This window comes from Rhinichthys klamathensis, unplaced genomic scaffold (assembly GCF_029890125.1).
Source record: "Rhinichthys klamathensis goyatoka isolate OS25496 unplaced genomic scaffold, OSU_Roscu_1.1 h1tg000127l_1, whole genome shotgun sequence".
Classification (NCBI taxonomy): Eukaryota; Metazoa; Chordata; class Actinopteri; order Cypriniformes; family Leuciscidae; genus Rhinichthys; species Rhinichthys klamathensis.
This window is the reverse complement of record NW_026606664.1, coordinates 1,210,475-1,232,121: the sequence shown is the minus strand read 5'-3', so window position 1 is coordinate 1,232,121 and position 21,647 is coordinate 1,210,475. Positions and strand designations below refer to the sequence as shown.

At 38.9% G+C, this 21,647-nt stretch overlaps 1 protein-coding gene across 14 annotated transcripts in view; it reads right to left on the bottom strand.

Annotated features, from left to right (window-relative positions):
- The window catches only part of celf5a (cugbp, Elav-like family member 5a), a 239,457-nt gene that overhangs the window by 13,748 nt on the left and 204,062 nt on the right, over positions 1-21,647 (bottom strand). For 5 of the 14 annotated variants that reach the window (XM_056256413.1, XM_056256412.1, XM_056256418.1 and 2 more), the window contains exons 6-7: positions 18,062-18,235; positions 8,648-8,813 (exon numbers count right to left, since the gene is read on the bottom strand). In XM_056256413.1, the coding sequence (XP_056112388.1) occupies positions 8,648-8,813; positions 18,062-18,235 (340 nt within the window). The remainder of the gene's footprint in view (positions 1-8,647; positions 8,814-18,061; positions 18,236-21,647) is intronic. The other 9 variants (XM_056256419.1, XM_056256417.1, XM_056256424.1 and 6 more) reach the window with 3 other exon arrangements.

Sequence of the window (21,647 nt, the reverse complement as noted above, 5' to 3'; positions counted from 1 at the left end):
TTTGGTTTCACTTTATTTTGATGGTCCCTTTAACACATTCTGTTGACTATAAGTATAGTTGCAGCTACATATCTACTAACTCTCATTAGTAAAGTAAAGTGTTAGTAAAGTACTAGTAGACTGGTAGGGTTAGGGTTAGAATAAGTTGACATGTAGTTGCAAAGTTACTTATAGTCAACAGAATGTTCAAAAGGAACCAAAACAAAGTGTTACCGAATATTTATGCTAGTACATATACTTTTATGGCAGTTTCACGAAATTTAGTCAAAACCTGTTCACCTATAAACTTGACCAGAATTTACTCGTTTCACCTTTATGGCTTTTCCTCCATTAAACTAAAAATCATAGTGCTTCTATGTTCATTTTGTTTGGAGCTCGACAGCTCCAGTCCCCATTCACTCCCAAAGAGCAGCATGAACATTCCGCTAAACGTCTCGTTTTGTGTTCAACGGGGAAAAACTGACACCACTCGGAACTGTTTTGCATTAAGTTTTTCTCACGTTTGGAGACAGAAAAATGGCAACATACCAAAAGAAATATAAATCAGTTTACATTCGAGACTATTTCATCCAAATGCTGCAGAAATGCAACTGGGTTTTAGTCTTTCACCATTTTTAAAGGTATTATAACAGCTCATTTAGCAAATGACAGATAAATGTCTCCAAATGATCTTCAATGTAGTCTAATGGCACTTTTAAGAACGCTTTAGCTTGTTACCAAGTCTTAAATAGACGCCAATGCAACTGTAGGCCTCTAAACATTAATTTCAGGTACTTTACCAAACAAAATATTCATAAACATCGTGATTTTACAACCAGTGTCTTCTTTAAACAGAAAAACAGCATCTTTAAAGGCACCAGGATGCGACACACAACTTGTGCAGCTGCTCCGTCTGAAGCGCTTTCAGGCTTTGGTACGAGCACAATCTCGATTTCGCGGCCCCCGCGAGACAGAGAACAAAGTCAATGGGTTTTATGACCCTGAAGGCACACAAGGTGAACTCAACCGTCCCCATCATGTTCCGCGCCTCTCGGATGGCTCGCAAATACTGCATCTGACACCTCATTAACTTCGTCCGCGGCTTTAAACACAACAGAAACATCCGACATATGCTTAACCAAAGTGTAGCCTCTCATCTGTCCGTGACACATCTCCATTTAAACCGAGAAAGAAAAAAAAGAAAGCAGGACTGGAGGTTTGCGAAACCCATCAAGCCCGTGTCAGGGTACAAACTTCAGGGCAGAGACGAATAACGCGACCAGCCTGGCTGCACAGTTTCAAGCCATTTAATCCCGCCGCTGACAATTAGACTGTCATGCCGTCGACTTGGAGCACTTTGTAGCTCAAGAGCTTGCACCTGCTGAACATTACTCTTATAAAAAAGAAACAAAACCGGGGAAAACATCACCATGCATCACGGTAGCGATACATCCTCTAATAGAGGGCGCCATCTGGCTGAGCTTGTATGCACCATCGCGCTTAAGTGCTTTACATCTGTTAATAGAGCGGCTGCGCCATTGTTTTCAGCGAGCGCTCTTAACCCCTCTGTTGCTCTTCTAAACGCTGCATGCACCGCGGGACGTCACCACGTTACCTCCGGATGACGACGCACAGGTTTCTAGGTTACTCCGGATACTGAAGCCACATTGCACTAATGTCATATCAAATCCTCTTCATTGTAAATACCATTTACTTTTTTGTTATTTCTGCGGACCAAGTTTTCTTGACATTGTATTCTCTGAATTACCTTGGGGTACTGAGTAAATACCATGTATATGAATAAGATAATCATTCAGTACCATGGTTTATATAGTATAATCTACTGATACTATCACTTTATCATTGTTCTGTCAGTACCTTTACTAAACTGTATAGTTATTATTACATGCTTAATAATAAACCATGTTAATGTACATTAAAAATAACAAATTGATTTCACATTTCAAAAAGTGAAAATGTATAAAATTCATAGAATGTATTTAAATTATAACAACATATTATTATTATTATTATTGATCATCAATCTTACATGCTTAATATTAAGCGTTAATGTACATTGTGAAAATGTGAATTTGTCAAATTACCTTTTTTTATAAGGAATTAAACATTTGATAAGGACTTTATCCCACATTTTAAAAAAGTGAAAATGTATGAAATTAATAGAATTCATTTATCGAAATAATTGAATAATAATAGTAATAACAATAAACAATAAAAAGCATAATAACAATGAACATTTTATTATTATGTATTATTATGCTATTATTAATATTATTATGCTTAATAATAAACAGTGTTCATGTACAATATAATTAATTGATTTCACATTTTAAAAAGTAAAAATATATTATTATTATTAATCAATCAATCAATCAATCAATCAATCAAATATGCTTAATATTAAACAGTGTTAATGTACAAAAAATTACAAAGTACAATTTTTTATATTATATATATATATATTTTATCTCATATTTTAAAATTTTAAATGTGTGAAATTCAATAAAATAGAATAATGCAAAATATGTTATTATAATTACTACTACTATTAATACTAATATTACTAACAATAATGTATGCTTGATAAGAAATCTAATAAGTAAAATAATATTACTTATAAGAATGTTTTTGATAATACTTAACACAGCGATACTTTATTGGGCCTGCTGCCATTAGAACTGCAATATTCCAAAAAGAATCCACATTGAATCCGAATCTAACTGAAACAACCTTGAATGAATCAGTTCAGTTCCCCTGGCCTACCAATTACATTTTAAGATTTCAAATGTAGCCAGGTTATGTCAGTCATGATATTGTTTATACACTACACAATGTGTTAAAATGGCTCATTGTGGTCAATATCATAATAATACTTACCAGATGTCGTCTATTTTATAATCCAGTATCGCAAATCTTTTATCTGTACCTCCATCTGAGCACAATGAGATGTTCTGCTAATACTTTGTGACTTCAAGTTAATGTTATTTCTAACACAGAGGATATTTCGCTCTAATAATATTCCACGCTTGTGCATTAACTAAAAGATGGGAAATCTGAAAGCGGCCTCAGATGATGTGACAGCTGTTCTGCCGTTCAATTGTACTCTCGACAGATGTCTTCAGATTGCAGCACAATTCCCTAAAAACCACTTCATGATGGAAAGATGGAAGAAGGCTTTTGTTGCATCACAATAGATCAGTTGTTCAGTCAATTTTAAGGCCTGATTCAAAAACATTTATTCTGTTTATTCAAGGCGGCACGCAATATTTCTCCGGCAACATTAGCTCTTAATATCGAACCAGATTCCAGTATAGTCTGTGCTTCCACAATGCTTTATACACAAGTCACAACCAATCAAAGCGAGTGTGTGCGCAGAGGCAGATGTATTGAATAAACCAGAGGTGCTGTGCCTGTCAGGGAGATGCAAATGAATGAATGAACGAGAAGAAAAAAAAAAAAAACGTATGAATATCTTATTTATTGTAGTCCTTGGAATATTTTTAACGCCAGCCGCGCTTTCTCGCCCAGGATTAATAATGCAACAGATTCCAATAGGTTCAATAATGGAAGGCAATCAGAAGAGCAGAGCTCACACGCACATACAGGAGCGTGTCCAACGCTGCGCATATTTCAGGACATCTCGCGCCCACAGGAGATCCGACAGTCTCTTTCAATTAAGTCAGTGTAAGAGAGGCCAATTCACCCCAGCAGCTGTATTGCATGTTAATATGACATTGATCCCAGTCAAAGACGATACAATCCAAACATAAGAGTGTGGTTGTTTTACACGGAGATGGATCATTTTTGCGAGGAATGAAGAAAAAAAAGGCGTGGTTAAATCAAGGTTTCATGGACACTTAACACTTGGTATTGTACAGCAAGGTACTTACAAGAATACCAAGGTACATGTCCAAAAAAAGAAAAAGAAAACATGGTTTTACCTTAGTACCAGTGTTATAGTATAAATGAGATTCTATTATAGTTTTTATTCATGTTTTTATTTTTATATTTTCATTTTAAGTAAAGTTTTAGTCATTTTGTTTTGTGTTTTTGTCAGTTTTTTTTATGGTTTTAGTTCAGAAAAAAAAAAAAACACATTAGTCCCTTGGTACATGTAAAAATACCATGCTAGTACCATGGTACCATGTCTAAAAAACATGAACTTATACCACGTGGTTACCATGATTCATTGGAATTGTTCATGGTAATACTATGTTTGTGTGAGACGTACTAGGTTTCATAGAGATTGTAATACTATATTTTGTGACATTTACCATGGTATTAACATAGCTTCATGGACATTTGCCATGGTAATATCATGGTTTCATGAGCATTTACGTGGTAATACCTTGTTTTGTGATGTTTACCATGGGATTACTATGGTTTTATGGACATTTGCCTTGGTAACACCATGTTTTTTTGACATTTACAATGCTATTAACATGGTTTCATGGACATTTGCCATGGTCACACCATATCTTTGTGACATTTACCATTGAAATATTGTGGTTTCATTAACATTTGCCATGGTCATACCATGTATTTGTGACATTTACCATGGTAATATCATGGTTTCATGAGCATTTACCACGGTAATACCATGTTTTGTGATGTTTACCATGGCATTACTGTGGTTTCATGGGCATTTTGCCATGGTAACAATTTCTCACAAAAGTGTGTACACCCCTCAGATTTCAGCAAACATTTTAGTACATCTTCTCAAGGAGCAATACTATAGAAATTAAACTTGGATAAATTGGATAGATAGACAAAGTGTCAATATTTTGTGTGAGCACCATTGTTATCTAGCACTGCCTCAATCCTCCTAGGCATGGGATTTACCAGAGCTGCACAGGTTGTTGCTGGGATCCTCTTCCAGTCCTCCATAATGACATCACGGAGCTGCTGGATGTTAGACACACATTGCTTTTCCACCTTCCGCTTGAGGACGCCCCACAGGTGCTCAATAGGGTTCAGGTCTGGAGACATACTTGGCCACTCCATCACCTTCACCTTCCTCAGCAAGGCAGTTGTCATCTTGGCGGTGTGTTTGGGGTCGTTATCATGCTGTTCGGCCCAGTTTCTGAAGGGAGCGCATCATGATCTGCTTCAGAATGTCACAGTGCATGTTGGAATCCATGTTTCCCTCAATGAAGCTCCCCAGTACCAGCAGCACCCATGCAGCCCCAGACCATGATGCTTCCACCACCATGCTTGACTGTAGGCAAGACACAATGTTCTTGGTACTCCTCACCAGTGCGTCGCCACACAAGCTGGACCCCATCTGAGCCACACAAGTTTATCTTAGTCTCATCAGACCACAGGACATGGTTCCAGTAATTCATGCTCTTGGAGAGGTTGCTTTCAGCAAACTGTTTACAGGCTTTCTTGTGAGCCAGCTTCAGAAGAGGCTTCCTTCTGGGACGACGAACATGCAAACCGACTTGTTGCAGTGTGTGGCGTATGGTCTGAGCACTGACAAGCTGGCCTTCCACTTCTGCAACCTCTAAAGCAATGCTAGCCGCACTCACGCGTCTTTTTTGAAGCCAGCTTCTGCACCTGACGCACAGCACGAGGACTCAACTTTGATTGACTCTTGCGAGGCCTGTTCCGAGTGGAACCCGTCTTGGAAAACCTCTGTATGACCCTGGCCTGTACTGTAACTCCGTTTCAGGTTGTTACCAATCTTCTTATAGCCTAGGACAACTTTGTGGAGAGCAACAATTCTAATTCTCAAATACTTAGAGAGTTCTTTGCCATGAGGTGCCATGTTGAACATCCAGTGGTCAGTATAAGAGAATTGTACTAAAAGCACAAATTTTAACTGCTCTAATACAAGATACACAAATTTGTATGGTCCTGTCAAGCAGACAAACACATGAACATGATGAATAGGACATGTGGCTTAGCATGGTTAAACGACGCACAGCTATTATCACTTAGGGTGTACTCCCTTTTGATGCCAGCTATTTTGACAATAATGGCTGTATGTTGAGTTATTTTCAGAGGACAGTAAATATATACTGCTATACAAGCAGCACTACTCTAAAATATATCCAAGTTTCATTTCTATAGTATTGTCCCTTGAAAGATATACTAAAATGTTTGCTGAAATGTGAGGGGTGTACTCACTTTCGTGAGATACTGTACCATGTTTTTAACACATACAATATACCATGGTAATAATATGCTTTGGACATATTAGAAGTAAAAAGTAAATACTATTTACATGCAATATATAAATACTATTATATATGCCTATCAAAGTACCATAATATTGACATCTGATGCTATAACTGTACCATGGTAGACCCTCAGTACTTTTTGGTAAGCATTGGCATTCATACCAAAGGAAAAAAATCAACTATGTAGTAGCATAAACGTTTAATTCTATAATATAAACAGTTGCAGTCCTGCAGTCCTGTGAATTTCAGGATTGCAAATACAATGGGTGATGATAAAACAAACATGCAGTGCGAGATGGATGATCCGTGATGGAAAACGTGTATTGCATTGTGTGTCTTGACAAAACAATTGACAAACCGTCCTGTCTGTCTGACTTAATATTTGAAGTAGCAAGTGAGTACATCTGCATGTAATGCCACACATGGATAACCTCAGCCTCGTCGAGGAGGAGTGTGGCTTGACAGCTCTGGAGCTTTAATTGGACGAGGCTTTTATGGGACTGGATGGCGGCTTGTAAAAGATGGAACCGTATTAAATCTATATGTGATGCCATTGGGAGCGTCTTGCTGTTCCAGCCCCTCAGGTAATAAAGCTTGTGTTTTAACTTTGCATGAGAGCGCAAACGGTTGGCCATTCAACGGTCAGTCAATTAGCCACGAAACTAATAATGTGCTTCGAAATCGTCTGGCCAGTTAGCTGCAAGCTACTCATATGTTGCCAAACTACGCGCTTTACCGGGAATGACAAATGATATCGTCCGGTGTCGTGGTGTACAGTGTAAATTGGTACAGCAGTGCTGTTGACAAAAGAGGAATGAGCTTTGTTAAAGCTGAGCATAATTCACTGGGTGGCATGTTTTCCGAAGAGATTGGAAAAGTGCAATACTGCTGCATAAGCAAATGCTGTAAGGTGGCCATTATCCAATAAGATCTCATTGTTTGTTTAGATTATATGATAACGGGGTGTTGGGAATGACAATCAGAGCAGTCGTGTGTCCTGATTATCAAAGCTTTCCGAGGACGGCTAAAACGGACAATCTGCAATTCTGACGCGAGTGCCATTTAGGAAAACTCAGCATTGGTGTTTTTGAAAGGTTAAGTGTGACATGAGATGGGATTTGCTTAAAATCAGAGCAAGAAATGTTAGAAAGGTTATGTAGTTTAACATTTTTTTTTTTTTCTAAAATAGTTTATAACTAGGCTTGATGAAGGCTATTCACACTTCAGCTAAGTTTAACGTAAAAGGTTGCACGGAAAACTGAAGACATTTGTGAAATTGTGTAGTTCAGTCAATCCAAAAGTAATACTTCACAAGTATGTTTACATATGCAGTTATCATCAAGTTTTTTATTGAACAAAATCTCAGGGTATTCACACTTCTGCAAATTTTCCCCAAAGTATCAGTACAAAAAACTGAACATTGTGTTGTCTTAACACAATAAAAACCATGTAAAAGACCGCAAGTTCACGTTTACATGCGCAGTTCTGTCCTTCCAAAAGTTATACGTACTGACTTCTAAATAAACTAAAAACAAACAGAACACGACTACGTTTAAATGCGTAGTTACACTGAAACTACAGCAGGTTTTTAAGTAGTCTAACAGTCGTCCAAGGATACATGACAAAATGCACAGTTGGATATTTGATAGATTAACTTTTTCCCCGCCATTGATAGAAATTTCCATTATTTATGAGACAACGCTTCCCCGCCATTGAAATAAATTTCCAGCTTTCTGTGTTTTTACTTTTATACGGTAGGGGGGGCTATTACACAACTTCTGAAAGAGTACTGAATCTCCTAATCAAAACACAGGTGAAGAAGAAGCAGAAACAAGCGATATCATGTGTAAGCAGATACTTATGTAAAATAACGTGATCATCAACATTAAACGGCATATAAATCAAAACTGCCTGTTACCGAATGAAATGTTGACCCAAGGCGAGCTATAGGACTGTGAAGCATTAGGGGTGTTTATGGACTCGATCTACTCCATCTATGTTTTGATCATCGTTCTGAATCCGATCTGGACGTAGTATATGACAAAAGACTTTTTTTTAATTAAACTTACACGCATTGAAGTGTTGATAAAAAAAAGAATGCATGAAGCTAGAATAAAACGGGTTATTTTGTTTAAAAGCAGAGGGTCTGTCCTTTCTTTCATTTTTGTGAAAATGATCATAAATGCTGGCACAAAAAAAAATGCTGGCGGGGAAAGAGTTAAAAATCTCTTTATTTTTTAGAGCTGGCGCACAACGCGGGGCATGTACACGTGCTGGGCGAAGCCGAGCTACAATTGCATTATATAGGTGCACTAAAATAATTTTTGGTCGCTCTACAGATAAATTATTGCTTTAGTCCAGCGTATGTAATCTTATGAACTGACTGTGTTTCGGTCCAGTTAACATAATGCTGTAAGAACGACCCCATCCCAGAAGAGAGGAAATTAAGCGCTTTTGCTCACCCAGTGTCTGATGAAACTCACCCGACACCGGGGTCATGGGAGTGGGCGGCAGACTGTTGATATTGAGCGCCCCCATCTGGTGGATCTGGGTGGTGGGAAAGGCCACGCTGGGCGCCAGGTAGCCTCCGTGACTGGCAGCCATGAGGGCCGCCTGCTGTTGCATCAGCTGCCGGATAGAAGAAACACAAAAGCAGAAAGAGAAAAAGAGAGAGAGAAAAGTTACTAGAAGCACACAGGCTACATGGGGGCATGATGGATAGGCAGTGCTTCGCAGAGTAGAGGAGAAAGTAGAGCGGAAAAAGAGAAAAATGTGTCAACCTATGTTTAGTGAAAGCGTCCATCTTCCCAGTCAGAGGGCTGTCAGAAGCCCCCTTGAAACATTTCAATAGCTGTCGGTCTGGCTCGTTCTAATAGAGGGATCGACGCACATATTATTGTAGTCCTTAAGGGACCTGGGAGTTCGGAGTAGGCAAATTGAATTGTATTCATTTTTTCCCTTTCAAACTTTAAGGTAATGCTTTCTTCATGGCCTTGACAGCAAAACTTCTTCCCCCCGCATTTTCCTTTATGATGTGACAGCTATCAAGGCTGAATATATCACAGTTACATTGAAGCAGATATTCTTAGATCCAAACCTCATGCATAAATTCTAGTTTTCATGCATCGTACACGAGAAACGTGTTTGTATGTCTCGTCACACACTATTTAATTAGTTGGGAATGAAAATGAGGCTGTACTTACAATACTTCTGAAAAACGTAGTAGACACCAAACTATTCCCATCCAGAAAAAGAATACTACAACTAATCAAACAGCATTCCTGTACATCACAACATTTACTCCCTGAAGAGGCCAAATGTAAGATGCAACCTCATACAATAATCATCAAACTTCCACTCTTCATTTGAATGCTGAGGATGATATTGTTCATGTCGGCACATAGTGCTTTGTTCTCTGCCGGTGTTTTATCCCTAGATAGTAGAAAAGCATTCATTTTCTCTCATCGGCCTCGTCACTGAGCCTGAAAGATGCCGTCCACCCACAAAACAAATCTATAAGCCTCAACTGCACTATTATCTATAAACTCCTCCTTTCATTTGCATAATTCCATCAACAAACTGTTGAGGATCATCGGTAATAATATAAGGTAAAGGTAAAAATTCAGCACAAATATGCTAAATAAACTAAAAAGCTTGGCATTCGTACAATGGGAACATTTTAATTCAGAGGTATTCACATTTTTTTTTTTTTAAATAACCATATTTTTTGCAGTCATAGGTTAGACCCATATTAAATACACAGCTTAAATAAATAAATTACAAAAAATATTTCAGAGAATCTATCTTTAACACAAGTGCATTTTGTCTTCCTACACGGCATATTTTTTCACTTGTTTTAAATAAATTAAAAATGGTGCAGTAAAAATACTTATTTTCAAGATATAGTCTATAAAAACTATAATACATTTATAATATGTATGAAAACAGTATAATCTTAGATTAATGTAATATTAAACCAAATTATCGTATATCGTAAGATTTTTGTAATAAAATATCCCAAAATCACTTGTGTGATATATTTGCAGTTGTGTACTTACAATATCCCAAAAGTTCCCAAAGATTTTTAATTTAAGAGAAATTCCAATTTAAAATAATGGCTCGTCCCTGGTCATTGTCGCCTGTCAATGATGTAATATCCGCGTCATCCCTGGTTTCCGCTCGTACTGCCATAGTAACCATGGCGACAGACGTGGACAACTGCGTTACGTCTAGCGGCACGCTCACGCTGTTGTTGTTTCGATTCAAACATTATGGACCATGGCAAGCAGACTTTGGGACAAAAGGAGAACTAAAACGAGGATCAACAATAGCGTGGCGTTTTCGAGATGCCGAGAGCTCCACGTCCGCGACTTCGACTTGACAGAGATGCCGCTCTTGCATGTACTTTATTAGAAAGGTGAGCAAATGTACATAAAACTAATCAATGTTATATAGTTCAACATGATGAAATGTTAGAATATGATCTGTATGTTATTCTAATGTTGATCTAGCTTACTGCTAGTCTCATACAGCCAACAAACTAACACATAGAGTAACGTTATAACTTTCAACGCACTCAAATGCCGTTTAGTGTGATAGTGTAACGTTAGACCAAGGGAAAGAGGGCTGCGTTACCTCACAAGTTTAATTCGTCAAATAAACTGACCTGTGTGAGTAGTAATTCGGCACTTGCGGGTAGTTCTGTAGAATGAAATGTCCTTATTCCTTTATATCCGCAGGACTCGCGTGTGGCGCTGATATCTGTCTCTCATTAGCAATCGTGCCCTGCTTCATACCACAGTCATGTTAAAAACATCAATGTATTCACTCATCCATAAACATTATTAGATCCATCAGCTTGACGACAAGTTCCATAATTCCGCTTAAAGTGGAGCGGCTAAGTGATATAATCGTTCAGTTTATGATACAAGCGTGAAAATTGGCATGAGCAGTCTCCATGGGTCACTTGACAAGAAAATTGTCCGAGCCAATTGAAATTTCAAGATGGTCGACATTTTTCAAGATGGCCGACACCTTAGTGGAGCAGTTGGTTTATTTGGTGATACAAGCATGAAAATTGGCACGAGCAGCCTCTGATGGTCACTAGACAATAAGCCACCCACAGCTACTTGAAATTTCAAGATGGTGGCCATTTTTCAAGATGGCCACCACCTTAGTGGAGCTATTAGGCTTAAGAAATCATTTAGTTGGTGATACAAGCATGAAAATTGCTATGAGCTGTCTCAAAGGGTTATTTGACAAGAAACCGCCCACAGCAACATAAAATTTCAAGATGGCGGCAATTTTTCAGGATTACTGCCGCCTGCCATGTGGATCTTTAAATGATACATGTTCTCATAGAAATCTATTGGGTTCCTCAAGAGACTCTGTCAAGAGAGTTAGTTTGACTGTGTTTTGTCTGACTCCTGACCCATGACCTGTCCAGTTTGGTAAAGCCTGGAGTTGCCTCCCACCGGCATAGCTCTCAGGGTTCATTGAGGTACACAAGCTCCCTTACCACGACAAGGTTACAGTCACAAGGGAGGTTGTTTTTTTTAAAACTAACAGTTATTAAACATGTCAAATTAACACGGAGAGGTGGGGAAACAAAAATAAGATTAATAAATTAGCACAGTTGTGGTGCTGAACAGACAGTGCACCAAACAAAAAATTGAGCAATGACTAATACTGAATGTCAATAAGAACAGATCCAGAGGCAACAGCGACTCTGGCTGACACAGCCATGGAACCATGACAAACAGAAAGTATCTATGAGAAAATGTATCATTTAAAGATCCACATGGCGGGCGGCAGTAATCCTGAAAAATTGCCGCCATCTTGAAATTTTAAGTTGAAATTTCAATTGGCTCGGACAATTTTCTTGTCAAGTGACCCATGGAGACTGCTCGTGCCAATTTTCACGCTTGTATCATAAACTGAACGATTCTGCCAAACATAAGCACTTAGCCGCTCCACTATTATGCGTCATCAACCTACGCCTTTGTTATTGTAAGGGATTAGCGACCCCTAGCGGCGAAAAAAATGACATTGTAGCTTTAAGGATTTTTTCAAATATATTCTTACAAAAAAATATAAAGATTATGTTGTAATATTTAGTTGTTATTCTTAAGAACGCATTTCGCCGCCTGAAGTGTGTGGCTAAATTGTTACGTAAGGGAGTTTGCAAGAATTTTGGAAGTTAAAAATGCGTCACGGACCACCGGTTTAATGCATTTGTCAACCTTCAAGACAGTCTTGTCTCTCTCCGCCATGTAATAGCCATGCCACAGTAATCAGACGCCTTTTTGCCCATCTCACGGCCTTCCTTCCTGCTTGAATGGGGAGTCAGAGTTAAGCTGGCTGGCTCTAGCCGGGTGACAGTTTACTAATGCCCTTTAAAAGCCAGAGGGACAGGCTTTGGGCAGAGCATAGTGCGGTGAGTTGAAGACTTCCATATTGTAATTTCCCTCCATGAACGGCTCGGATAATGTCGCCTTTCATGGCTGCCACCAGATTGCCTCAGATAACGATGTGGCATTCAGTTCTGCTCTTTAGGAATTAAAACAGAAAATTGGAGGCCCAAGCATGTAATTATGTTGGGGAGAAGTGAGCAACATCAATTTGTTCTTGGAGGAGGTGGAGGGGAGAGGAGGGGAAAAAAAGAAAAGAAAAACAAGGCCCTTCGGCTGTCGGCGGCCGAATGAGACTATTAAAAAAGCATCTCTTGTGTTATCTCTGTTATTTTCATTTAAAGGCGTAGTTCAGACACAATTTTACATTTTGTCATTATTCACTCACCTGTCATTCTAAACCCTTTATTTCATGCGTAGAATATAAAAGAAGTTTAGCAGAATGCTAGCTGATCCATTCAATACAATGAAATTTAATGATGACCAAAACTTTGAATGTTTAGCGCAAGAATGTATGATCTAATTTTATGGTGATTTTATGGCGTCTTTGTGAAAATATTCCACACAACTAAAGAAAATGGCGACCAAGATTTTCAGTGTTTAAAAATTGAATTACATGTTCAAAATTTACTAACATAAAGGTGTTATACGACTTTCTAAGACTTGGAATATAGTGCAAGAGTGGTATGACCTACTTTTCCTGTCATTTTATGGGGATTTTGTGTATACAATGAACATATTCCATACAAGGAAAGTGAATGATGACCAAGGTTTTTTTATGTATACACTGAATTTCATTTATTAAATGTATTAACATGAAGGTGTTGTACAACTTTTGAAAACTTCTAAGGAATTTGATGGTGTTTTTTTGTGTAGTTTTATGTCTTGACAGCCATGGTCTCCACATGCTACTAAGAAAAACTGCGTAAAATAAAATCACACAAGTTTGGAACGACATGAAGGTGAAATAATAATTATAAATAATTACATAATTACAAATAATTATAACAATTCAACTGGGTGAACCATCCCTGAACATTTCAGAACCAAAACATTACCCAGCATCCTGAATAGAAAGGAAGCATTCAAGTGCAAGCAAAAGGCACCAAATTGCCTTCAGCGAAGTCTTCATCACTGAGGTCGTAACCTTTTCTTCCTTCAAAATGGGGAAAAAAACAGAAGCGGCCACGGGAAGAGGTTGTCCGGGCCATGGCGTTCGTTTAGTGTCAGGCATGTGGGTTTTTTTATGGCTTGCCGGTGGCATTAGTCTCCCTCGGAGCCACCAGGCAATCACCTCTTTATCACTTGGCAATTATCTACCCAGAGCTGCTCTGTGTCTCTGCCCACCTCTGCCTGCATCACACATGACCCCTTACAGTCGGTCTGGCCCTGCTGCAGCGCAGGGAGAATGGCGGGATGACTGGAGAGATATTTATAGAGAGACGAGAAATGGAGTGAGCTGAATGCGAGGACCCTGGTTATTAAGGTCCCTGGCCCTGTAAGATTGCCTGAAAACGGCTTCGCTCCTTTTTCTGCTGTTTGGTGAGGCACATCTTCAGGACTAAACTCAGAGATGGTGCCAATTAGTTTTGGTTGTACCAGAGCTTGTTGTTGAAAAAAAAAATCTCTCACATTTTAAGAGAATATATAATTACTATAAAAATCACACTACCGTTCAAACGTTTGGAATCATTAATATTTTTTTACGTTTCTAAAATAAGTCCTTTATGCTCACCAAAGCTGCATTTAAAAAAAATAAAAATACAGTAAAAACTGTAATATTTGAAATATTACTACAATTTACAATTACTACAAATTACTACAACGTTTTCTATTTTAAATCTTAATTTATTCCTGTGAATGTTCAGCATCATAACTTCAGTGTCACATGATTCTCCAGAAATCATTCTAATATGTGGATTTGGTGCTAAAGAATCTTACTATTATCATTGTTGAAAACACACTATTTGTGCTGTTTTAAAATTTACGTTTAGTCAAATCGAAATCTTTTTGAAGTTGAATTGAAGTTGTATTAAGTGACAACTTGGATAGTTGAGTTGACTAAACTTAAAATGTTAAGGCAGCATGAACACTTACTTTTTTAAAGCTGCAGTCCGTAACTTTTGGCAGTCTTGCGGTTAATAAACAGAACTGTGTCTTGCGGAAGAACATTGTAGCCGGAGCTACTTCTCTCTGTTTATGTCTATGACGAGTCACACAGGTACTGGGCTACTCCTCAACGGTGGCGACCCGACCGGTCTAAAATAGTCAGAATATAAACACTTATAATAGGTGTACCGTATTTGAGAAGCACAAATAATTAATAAATATGGTACGTAGTTTTGCACTAATGTCCACTGCAGCGCCCCCTGTGGCAATGCTGAGAATGCAACATGTATTTGTTTTGTGCTATGAATTGCGTTGCATGAATTCTAAAAGCATATCTTGCCTATCTAAAAGCATTTACACACACACACACACACGTGTAGAATATGTTTAGGGCCTGAGTGCGCTTCCATTTAGATATTTTTGCCTTGTACATTTTGCACAAAAAATGTGTTTATGTACAGTACATAGTCCTATTTCTGCAAAGAGTCCATTTACAACTAAAAAGACATTTCAGGTGAAGCATACAAAGTTCTGCTGAGAAACGAGGGGTGAGATTCTATATATCTAAATAACACATCAATCATTTTGCCTTTTCTAGATTGTCCATAAGAATTCTTTTCCCAAACGATGCATTAAAACTACAATGGTATTTAGAACAGATGGATAAGAAAGAAACAAACACTTTTAACGCTCTTCGAATATTAAACAGTTATATTTCCCAACAACAGGGGGCAATGTAAGTCAATAGCAGAGCATGTGCCCCCCTCCTCAGTGCCCTCCTCCCCAAAATACCCAGACAAACATTTCCCTTATTAATGTTGGCTTCAGAACATTCTGAAGTGCTTTCAAGCAATTTGTGCGTCATATTAATCTAATGCACCGTCTCTGGTGATTGGCGTCAAGTAAAAGAGATCTTTCTGGCTTTCCATCAACAGCCGCGCTTTTATTCATCTTCCAAAAAAAAGCGAGAAAAAAAAAGCCGAAAATGAAGATGGCTCTGCTTAGAAAAAGGAAAAAGATCAAACATGAGGCAGCGGGAGAAAAAGACAGATAAAAGATGTTCGGCTTGTATTGACAAGAGCTTCTGAAAGAAAATTAATGTTTCTCGCTTTCATGGCGTGTTTATGTCACTCCCCCCCCATTCCACTCCAGAGATGAGGACGCATCTGATATTTTCAACATCTTCATGTAATACTGAATGATAAGCTGTTTGTCAGATTTAGGAGTTAGATGTACCTTTTTAAAAAAACGCATCTGTCTTTTGCCACGATGTTGTCAGCACTATTACCCCTCCAATTTGCGCTCAGATGCCCCCTCCTCTGCTCTGACTAAAATCCAATTTACTGGCTGTCAGCTCAACCCAGTAATCCTCTGCACAGCTGTGTTTGTGGAAGGAGCCTCTTAATTTGCTCGTCCTCCACGTTTCTAAATGTACCATTGCCATATCTGAAGCTAAACGTTAGCTTATGCTGTTTGGCGCAACGAATGCCTGTCGGAAACCCTTTCAGGCTCTGCTCAGGTGAGAAAATGAGTGAACAGTAGAACATGGAAAATGCTACTGGAGTTAGCGACATCCTAACTTGCTGCTACAATGCTAGCATGTCTGCGGCGCACTGCTAATGCACTCGTTTAGGTGTTTGAAATGTTTTTAGTTCATTGCTAGGTAGTTGCTATGGTGTTTTGTGTGTTTTCTGGTTGGTTACTTACTAGCCCAAGTCGAAATAGCCACAAAAAAGTGATATTTTGGCCACGATTTGAAAATTCTATTCAGAGTTTAGAAATATCATGAATGCATCTGGTCGCGGGAAATATGCGCTACCGTACCAGCCCTATATTAATGTTAAGGTTGAAGGGTAGGGTTAGGGGTAATACTTGTTTCAGTGTTGTTTAAGCAATTAGCACTGTGATTGACATGACCAATGAAAACTTTAGAATAGGCTGTGAGCCGGGTTTGCACTGGTTTAAGTTGCCTCTTAAATGCAGAATTTTTAGACTGTTTTATCATCTGCCAGACGAAAATTGTAAAGTAATTGCTTATAAAAGTTAAAGCTAACATCTACTGAACAAGCTGCACAATCTGAGGTAGGTTGTCATTTATATCAAATAACACACTAACATTTATTACATAGCATTTGCATTTGTTCAGAGTAACAAGAAAAGAATGGTTTCAGACACCACTACAAATGCCTATCCACTCAAATAGTGCCCTATTTAAGGGCGATTTTGGACACAGCCTACGTGTATATAAAGTCTTCTTTTCTGGCTATGTTGACAATGTCGTCCATGCCTTATACACACCACCTAGTGGTGTGTGGAAACAGCATTACACAAAATCATAAGTTGTCGTGTTGTTTTTGTTAACTAAAACTAAAGTCATCATCTCAGGCGATGTGCATATAACATTTTTAAAAAGTATATTTCATCACATGTAAAACTTGGAAATAAGGGGGAAAAAAATAGTGAGTGCCTTATTTCTATGTATCTGGTTTAAAATAATGCGCTTGTTTTAGACAAGTCAAAAACAGAAATGATAACAAGCAAAGAAGACGACCCACATAAAAAAGTCGCAAACTTTGCCACAAGCTGAATGCGATATCATAAGGCAGTCGGTTTCGACAAGTGTGGGTTGTGGCTTGGGCTGGAGCAGTGAATTAAAGAGAAAGTGTCATTGCCACCGCGCAGCACACTGCACCATCTCTGACACGGGAGATAAAAGTCACTGCCAACCTGTGGGAGCCACAGCAACCACCACACCCCCCCCCCCCCCACCCCCCCACCCCCCCCTGCCTTCCCGCACGCCGCTCTCGGACCATTTGCATTTCCCGCGGACGCATCGCATCTCATGAATGCTAATGAGGGTGTATTTTTTCAGCATCCCGGACCGGCCCCCACACGTCGGTCTTCTGCTGCCATGCCGCTGTCTTCCGTGGGTCGATGCCAACAATTAATCCTGGCATTTACAAGAAAAGATTTGTCTATGCTTATCAGTACATAAATATAAGTATATCTATCTACTCCATATGGAGGAACTAACTAGAAGGATAGTTACTCCCCAACAGTTTTATAGTATCTACCCTAAAATTGAACTCAGATGTCCCCCATGAATGAATATTAGGTTCTGACTCAACCTCTCTGCGGCTTTTCAACCTCCCACGCACTGAAGGAACCGATGCGTGCTATAAATAGCCAGGTGAAGATTTTCCTATGGAATATTCTGAGTCACTCCGGGAACGTGAGCGAGGACATGTGGGCGTGCGGGGACGGGGACGGGGAGGGCACATGGGCAACTATGAGATCATCAAAACGTGTCGGGCCTGGAGGTGTCCAAGTGCCCCAGAGAGGCAGGGGGGTACTCACCGCATGTGCGTAGGTGCTGTAGGTGCTGAAGGGCAGGGCGATGGCGGGGTTGAAGATGCCAAACTGGCCCACCATCTGCTGCATGCGACGGATGGTGCGCTCCTTGTCCGTGTCGGCAAACTTGACCACCAGGCTGGACGACGCGCCCTGAGGGAGGAGAGAATCGGAGCCAGTCTGAGGAGAGAGGGCAGGCTGCGTTTAACCTCCCGCTTTGCAAGCGAGACCCATGACCACCACACAAAATACAACTCATAATGTACATAAATACTTGATTCTGAATTAAGGTGCGGTCACATTAGCGATATTTCAGCAAAATTTCGGCGGGGGAAAGCCTTGTCAATAGTGTAGTGATGTACTTTCAAACCAAGCTGCTTTCTGTTGGTCAGCGTGGCGAATTCACATGACCAACTTGAACACGAGCAAAATCTGCATGGGGAACCTAATCACCCTCATGAATGTGTGGATTTTTATTAAAATGATTTTACGTGAAATTTTGCTGAGGAACAGTAAATGTGAACGCACCTTTACAGTAACACGCTATAGAATTCAGTGGAATTTTAGAGCAGGTCAACATGTTAACAAAGAAATCTAATGGACTTGTGGTAAAGTGATAGTTCCCAGAAAATTCTGTAGTTTAAGTCCCGTTCACACCAAGAATGTTAACTATAAAGATGTTATCGTCCACACACCAATGGACAATAAAGTTCTGTTTATTCTAAATGCACACTGCGTCTGCTGCTTTAAATGCTTGAACTCTTTTAAGCAAGATGGATGCTGATTGGCTGTCGATGTTTTTACCATTCATAAGCTGGAAAAAAAAAACATTCTGAAAGCGATTACAATGTTATTGTTCCTCTGTGTTGTAATTGTTTTAGTTGTGATGTGAACTTCCATATTCTCACAGAACTATAATAATTATATTATATTATATTATACTATACTTATCGTTCTTGGTGTGATCTGCCTTTTACTCAACCTCATGTTTTTTCAAGCCTGTATGGAAAACTAAATTTGAATTTTTAAAGAATATCCTGAAAAAGAACCATCAAAAAATAAAATAAAAGTGGTCCATACATCTTGCCCGCAACATATCAAATCTTTTGAAGCCATACAACAGCTTTGTCATAAACAAGTGAAATGGTAATAATTATTATAGTTCTGTACGAATGTACATACTATTATTATTATTTATGTACTATCTTGATATTTGCTGTAACTCTACTAAGCACAGTTGAAAGAGTAAAGATGCTTGAATGAATCATTCTTGTGTGAACGATTCATTCTTTTGAGTTGGGTCTGAAGGATTCGTTCATCAATTGGACTGATCTGAAACTCAAGTTCAATTTGCAATGGTTTTGCAGATATTTTTAAACTAATTATTTTATCACATGATTTGAAATGTAGCAAACAAGTTATATGAACTACTTTTATAGTGCTTTATGGCCTTTTTAAATCTCCAGTTTCCATCTACTTTTATTGTATGCAAAAGAGCATTTCGGACAACAATAATAAAAAAAAAACTTCTTTTGTTTTGCACAGAAGAAAGTATGTCATCCAGGTTTGGGATGGCATGAGAGTTAGTAAATTATGAATTGTTATGAGTTTTGGATGAATTGTCCCCGTTAAGAATGATCAAAAACATTGAGTTCCTTGTGAAAGGGATGACCATGACTTTTTGACTTCAACTCTTCCACCAAACACAAGGTGGTTGGATACATCTTAAATATAACAGTTCAACTCAAAAACGTTTTCAAACAAAGTCTCAACATCAAATCTCAGGCAATCGGACAAATACATCTACAAAGCTGTTAGTGGTATCAGTAGACTGACATGAGCCTTGGCAGCTTGACCGTTACATAACAAAACCTATTTCAGATTTTCGTACTTGATAGGTTATGATATTGCTCCTGAAATATCAAATGGATTAGCCGAAGAACGTGGGTGTGTTTTGAGATTGACAAGGCCACCGATGATCATGTTCTGACCTTGGATGTGTGGGTTTCTGAGTCCGTCTCACTCATTCTCTCCCGTACCGTGGTAATGAAACACCTGCTGCGAGAGCCGCGCTCACATTCATTATGAATCTCTCAATGATTCGATGCTACACTTGACCTTTATCAGCCTACAACATCCTCTGTTCCAGCACTATATAGTCAGAATAAAAAAAATAAAAAAATACAGAATTGATTTTGGCAAAAAGGCCGAAATATGACTGTGATCTGACGGTAGAGAAAGGTTGTGCATCAGACAAGATAAGAGGCTAGCTGAAATTGATGTGAAAATGTCGATAAGCAGCCACAATATAGGGGGAATATCAGGTGAGGCCACTAGCCATGTCTGTACAGCTGAATAGGAGGCTGTGCTTTAAGACCTTAACTGGTGGATCATGGCCCAACATGGGGTCGGAATTCAATATCTGGGCAGGGAAAACACAATGTTAAATATTGAAAAAAAGCATTTAATTACATAATTGTGCATAATTTTGGGCAACATTTATTATCCACTAAGATTTAAAAGGCATTTAGAAACTGAACATAAACCAATAATTTTATTTAGTAAAAAAAATATATATATATATTTTTTAAATGACTGATTCATTATCTTGCATTATTGTGTGCAGTATAAAGTCGCAATCTGGTAATTTTGTTTACTGATAAAATTGCACCATTTTGAAATACCTTTTAATCTAAAGGTACGGTATGTGAGATTGACAGCTAACGGTTGAAATGGGCGCTGCAAAATTCAAAATATTAGAGAGAGTTGTTTCCCCCACAACCTCCTACTCAGATTCGACGCTCACTTGGGTTGCCAGATTGAGGACACGCAACAGGAACGAGCGCAATTGACAATGAAATGCGAGGAGACTCACGTAAGTTGATGAGTTGATTTATTGATTTATGATGAGTTGACATCGCGTTTTAAAATGCTCCCGTTCATAGAGATTTTTAGATGGGTGCGGAGGCTTTTTAGGTCGGGTAGAATCTGTGATGTCTGACCCAGTTTGTTCGCTGGCTTCCATGGCTGCAATATACTGTGTTTTCCGCCAACTGGCAACCTGTGGTGGCGAAATACTATTGGGTAAATTGGCAATGTGCGGTATCGCACAGACCAAAACAAAAACAGACATTCCGACACGGAACGCACATTTCAAAGTAAAATAACTGGCTGTAGCATTGTTTTTCAGAGAAACGAATATGTGAACTATATATTTCCTAAATATCTGCAAACATATTATGGTATTTTTATGCTTTAGTACAGTCAAAAACTTACATACAGCACCTTTAAATCGAATGCTGCAATGTTCTGGTTTACCACAGAACTGGCTGATCCAGATTAAAACTCTTTATCAAACAAATGCCTATGGTGAATGAGGAAAAAAAACTGGAAAACCAGAACAAAGACTGCTGAAAGAGTAGGTGGTCAGTGTTGTGCTCTGTATTGTTTTCGGAACACTTAGTGAGGGCCGAGAACAAAGCAATCAGCCTGCACATCCAAGCTCAACAACTCTGGCTCTAGGCATACGGCACACATGTGGGCGTTTGAAGGGGTTGCCAGAAACGCAGCGAAAGCCAGTCGCTGGGGAGGA